Here is a 6,030-nt window from a genome sequence, read left to right on the forward strand (position 1 = left end):
AGATACACAAGTTTAATTACACTCATTGAAAAACTCCAGCCAAACATCTCCCTGGAGACAACAGTTTGCATATCCGCCACCAGAAAAGTTACATAGTACACCTTTAAACACAGATTTTATTTTCTATTACCTTCCTACAGCGATGTTTCATTGGCTTGATGGCTTGGTGTATTTATTGTTATATATTTAGTGTTACCAGTCTCGAAAAGAATTGTATGCTAAGCTAAACTGAAAAATCTTGAAGGATGTCACAACCAACAAGATTAGTGGAAAGAAATGACATTTATATTTTATTTAAATTCAGCTGTTTATTCACAGTGAGGACAATTACGTGAAGGTTTAACTCTTATTTAGATCCATGTTGCAATTAATTTTCAGTACAGCATTTTTTCCTTTTCCATAAAAATCCCTTCAACAAAGAAGCAAATGACCTTATACATGTACAGTACAGTGTATACAACACATACGATTGCAAACATCAGTTGGATTGTATTAGCATATTTGCAGCACGCTTGAAGCCTTATTAAACCACATATTTGCCACTAGGGTTACATTGGTTATTCCCTTGGTTGCGTGGAGCTGTAGTTTCAACTCACTGCATTGCTCTTGTCTCAGAGTCCCTCAAAGCCTTATCTGGTCGTATGATGGATGAATGTCTCATCATAGACCCTGCTGTATCGCCAACAAGGGGCTTAACCAGCATGTGTAGTTTGCAGATGATATTGATTTAGAGTTTAGTTTCAGCTCAGAGCAAGTGAAGGATAAAGGTTCTAGAGAAATATGCAACCACAGACACACTGAGAATAACAGGGCAATATGCAGGCAATATGCAGTATAATGTATAATGTAAAGTACTCAATATTCATGTGAAAAAATATGAGACAGCTGTCGGGGATTTGAGCTTGTTTTAATGTGTTAAACAGGGAGGAATCTCGTTTATGTTGGTTTAAATAATAAACAGACTTAGATTTACACACATCACATCACATATAAAATAATATAGAGCAAAAATATAATAGTTAATAATAAATTCAAAATAGGTAACAATTCAAAATGAGTAGCAAAATGTATAAAAATAAGTAGCAAAGAGATGTACAATGTATGTTTTTGGCAATATTGCTGTTTCAGTGTCTATCTCAGGTACATGTTGGATTAAGTAGTAGTTGTTTTACTTTCAGAAACAACATATATCCTTTCCATTTAATTAAAATTCCCAATTAGTGGCATTGATCTTCATAATATATAATATAGAATCTTTAAAATGTTCTCATATCATATGCTGTTGTTTAACTGAAGTGGGGACAAATAATTTAATCATGTAGCAGCTAGTGTTTTGCATTAGAACAAGCATTTCAAGAAAAGAATGTTGGTAAAAATATATGAGTTTATGTATTGACTTCCAACTCAAGGTCAGACAATCTCTTAACCGAACTGTACTATGTGGTGTTTAATGACTTGACCTCCTGCCATTCAGTAAATATGTTTTGTCTGCTGACAGGTGCGGTCAGCCGTGAGGAAGCGTTTCCACCGGTGGCAGGAGCAGCACTCGATCCGAGCCAGGATGACCCAGGCCATGTCCATCCCCACGTCACCTTCACGGGTCAGCTTCCACAGCATCAAGCAGTCCACCTCTCTATGAAACAGGAGACCAGCTTTGTCCCAGGACACGCTTTTGGATTGAAACTTTAGTCTGTCAGCGTCATCAGTTTGTGGAGTACACTGAAAGACTCTCTGAGCTGGGACAAGGCCAGGGAGCAAAGAGAAAGAGGCTACAGCAGTCTTTGAAACCTCAGGAGAGACCATACATAGACTTAGTGGATAAATGAAAGAGGAGAGTGAGGAAGGACACTGCAGATTTTATCAAACAGGATTTTAGTGGATTACACAAAGCAAGAAGTGACCAAGATATGTTTTGATCGGTTTCAGCTGTTGTGAATGTACAAGACTTAATATTATGTATTTAAAATCCATTAAATTAAAAATCTGTTTCACACCTCACTATTGGAGAGCCAGAGCTAGTGCTGCTGGACTGCACTGCACTGGACTGAGGCCCGATGGCCCTTGACTCAAATGACATTCTGCTGCTGGGACAATGAAGCTATTGAAATTACGTTTTATTGTTTAGTTTCTGTTTTTAATGTTTTCAACAAATGTCTGGTCAGCGTGTTGATCCCCTTTAATATTGTGGTATTTTACTCTATTGTCTTTCAGCTTAGTACATGCTCTAGTTTTATTCCAGAACACAAAACTCAAAATACATTCCTTATGTTCAAATGGAAGAGTTTTACTACAAAAATATGCCATACACAATCAGTGACTTTAAAGTGAAGCACATTCTCGTTTACACACACTTCTGTTGACCACATATTGCCTCATTTTGGGAATATATTTTCCAAAAATACATCTATGTTTTGTAATAAAACTCTTCCAGTCAAGCAGAGACTTACTATTGCTGCCTCTTTATTAGCACATTCAATATGGTGCATTGTAAACAGATCTCCCCACAGCACGCTGTGGTCAGCTTTCTGCTGGTTTCCTGAAGTTTGATATTTGAGTGGATATTGTTACAGATATCTTGTAAATACTTATAAATTCTGGATCCAGAGGTGTTCACCAGTATCAGTCCAACCGAACACAAAATATGCGCTGTAAATGGCAGGGGCACAGTTGCCACTCACAGACCACATTCCTCAGATACGTCATGTCCTGCACCTGTGCATTTTTATCAACTGCTGTTAAAGTCATACGTATTGTATATTGACCTCATTGTTTCTCCTTAACACTTGGAGCTGTCATCTTCAGTGATGTGGGAGTTATGGTTGATAAAGTTAAGAGGATTATTTAAACACCAGCCACTCCACTATGTAATATTCTTATGCTAAATACCAAGCAGTCAGTGTAGCTGCCTTTTAAAGTACTTTGAAAAAAAGAAAAAAACACAGTTATTGTGTTAAAAAATTAAAATTTATTGTTTATATGCACTGTAAAAATGTTCAAAATGTCACCTTTTTAAAACAGCAGGAATAAGCAGCATGTGTAAGAGTACACCTCAATGTGTCATTCCAACACAGTGAAAAGGGTCAACAAAAGAAATTATTGATAATTTCTAAAGTGGTACGTACTGTGTGTGATGGTCAGTCAAATTCATTATGTAAAACACAATATTATTTATTGTTATTTATTTTACAATATTGTTATTTTCATACTTGAAAATGTCAATTTGTGTTTGACTGAATTAAAAATTTAACAAATGGCTTGGATGTCAAATCTGGTTTATTTATACCCCGTCTTTTCAGAAAAACAACTGGATATACCTCTTCTATAAAAAAAAAAATACTAGTACATGTGGAGCAGCTGTGATGGGTACTACACTTTAAAGCCGGAGTCTTGGATCACACTGCCATTTGTCTATGGATGGCTTCCCCTGAGACAAAGAAAACAAGAAATACATTTTGCGCTCCGTGCGATCCTTTTAAGCTTTGTGTGTGCGTCTCTAAGGAGAGTGTATCCTGACACTGGCTTTTAGACCAGTTCTTTCTGCCCAAGTAAACATGCACCCTTCTCTCCATGAACAGGAGTTAAAAAATACGCTCCTTTCCCCTCTGTCTTTGAATCTGCAATACTACAGTGGATTTGTAGAAATATTATTGTGTGACAAGTGTTGAGTGTCACAGTATGACAGCCTGATGGCAGTTGTATTTGAAAAGCTTGTTGTGATACTATATTGTTAAATGGAATGTGAATGGTCATGCAAACACAGGGCAGAACATATATAGCCTATGGAGCAGCCTTGGGTTCATGATTAGCCCTATTTGGCAGCATTATCTTGAAATCAGGCTTTCGCGATGGGAGTGTGGTGCATGTCAGCTTCATTATCACTGCAGAAGAAGCTGATGATTTGGTTTGATTCATGGTGTTAAATAACAGTCCTCTTGCTTGATAAGGCTATAAGTAATACAATTAAGATCAAATATTTTATTTAAATTTGGATTTCTTGTTTTAAAATATTCCACACAACCCCAAATATGATCATTAGTTATTTTATTGAGAGTTGTTGTACCTTGTGTTTGTGTAAAAAAAAAAAAAAAAACAAAAAAAAAAACGCTCTGAATAAAGACATAACAGGACAAAGTTACTCTAGCCAAATATTGAAACGTTTTATTAAATGGGACCAACTATGGATAGATTAGATAATATACAGTGCACTTTGTTACAGTAACCCTATTAAGATACACTAATGAGGAAGTCCATAAAGCCATCGCTCTCATTCAAGAATATGTATATATATGTGATAGCACTGATAAAAGACTTTCCCATTACTATGGTATAGCAATGACACATATGTTTGTATACTATATCCCTTTTATTTGATTGCCTATTCTTGTGGAACTGATGAGTAATACATGGAAAACAACTATAACATATTTACATCACACTGGCATTCCTAGACCTCCTGTTGTGTGGACAAGCATGCTCCAACATACATTTTTATATTGATTGGGAATAAATGGTCTTCGTGAGTTTTACAGGGAATGCATATGTTTCAGAGAGTAAAAGCTTTCATGAAAAACATGTTTAACTATAGGATGCCTGATACTCCCCATGTGGCAAAACAGTTGGACTTGATAAAAAGCTGGAACAAAAATTGGCTCACAACTAGGGTCAATTAATTATTTAGTAATGAAAAAGGATGAAATAGTTGAATGCCAAAGATGCTATAGCAAATTATTAGAACGTTGAAATTAATTTACAGTAGTTTCCAACTGCAATGTATTAGCGCCATCTAGTGCTTTGTCTCTATACCTACATTTGAAGGCTTGGCAGAAGTTGAGAGTTTATAGTAACTTACAAATTAGTCAAAATAAATAAGTAAAAGTAAAAAATGAAATCCAATCTACGCTAGACCTTAAAATCAAATGCTTACGTGGAGCCATTCAAGAACTACTACGTTGGATAAGATGAAAGAAGAGATTAGACCTAGTGCACACCAGGATTCATTCAGTTAGTTAGATATTGCCAAATACCTGATACTGCATTTGAAAGTGTCAATATTATCCATCTTATTATTAGTAGGATATGGAGGCCTATTTTATCATTCGATGTATTTATCTGAGTTTTCCTCCAGTCAGATAACAATATCAAAATGGACCACTGCCTGGAAAATGATTAATATATTTAGTCAGAGCATAAAATGTTCTAAGGTTATACAAATACAAATAAAACTCACAGCAGGTCCACAAATTCGATGTACACTTTAAAACAGACTATATTCTCACATCAAATCATAATGTCCTGATCACAAATGTTTGTCCAATTGCAACTGTCTGTGAGCTTTTTTTCCCCATAGATATCAGCCCTACAAGTTAACCTACTGAACATTACACAGGCCTATTTAAGTAGAAGTAGGCTACCCCATTGAGGCTACCCCATCTTTGTAAGGCTGCAATATTACTGTACCAACCCCAACCATACCCCTCCATATACTGAAGTTGTGTAGGCCTACTAAGCAGCAATATTTCTGGTGAAGAGTAAAGTGGCACTTTGGTGAATATAATTTAAAATACCAGTGGCATTTGCACCATCATCTTAAAATATTTATAGCATTCGGTTCACAGGCCTACCTATACGGCTCTTAATGTAGGGTTACGCTCACATGTCCCCATATTTATTAGGTCTCTCTTGATTTGTTCTTGGTGAATGCGAAACTACAGTCTCGACTCTGCAACCATTTGTTTAGCATGAGCTGCAAAAACTAACTACTGCAAATAAGAGAGTTGCAATTTAATAAAATACGATTTGAAAAATATTACGCTGCGTGAATTTATAGTGAGAATAAGTAATTGTAGTGCAAATACATGCAACATAGCATCTATAATAACATAGATTTTTACAACTAAGCTACTTAATGTAAAAATGTATTAGCTGGACAATGACTAGCTAGCATACATGTGTCAGAATTGAGAATTGCAAAGTGGCATTGCAGAAAAATGGCACAAATATAATGGAAAACTTGTTAGTGAGTGAAATTAT

At 35.8% G+C, this 6,030-nt stretch overlaps 1 protein-coding gene across 1 annotated transcript in view; it reads left to right on the plus strand.

Annotated features, from left to right (window-relative positions):
* LOC110154202 (corticotropin-releasing factor receptor 1) overlaps positions 1 to 3,255 on the plus strand; it is a 92,147-nt gene extending 88,892 nt beyond the window's left edge. Inside the window, exon 14 of the mRNA XM_020918162.2 lies at positions 1,499 to 3,255. Within this exon, the coding sequence (XP_020773821.1) occupies positions 1,499 to 1,639 (141 nt within the window). The 3' untranslated portion in view covers positions 1,640 to 3,255. The remainder of the gene's footprint in view (positions 1 to 1,498) is intronic.
* The last annotated feature ends 2,775 nt before the right edge of the window (positions 3,256 to 6,030 follow it).

The sequence above is a fragment of the Boleophthalmus pectinirostris genome, unplaced genomic scaffold (assembly GCF_026225935.1).
Source record: "Boleophthalmus pectinirostris isolate CB_2022bp ecotype Guang Dong unplaced genomic scaffold, ASM2622593v1 HiC_scaffold_14, whole genome shotgun sequence".
NCBI classification, from domain to species: domain Eukaryota; kingdom Metazoa; phylum Chordata; class Actinopteri; order Gobiiformes; family Gobiidae; genus Boleophthalmus; species Boleophthalmus pectinirostris.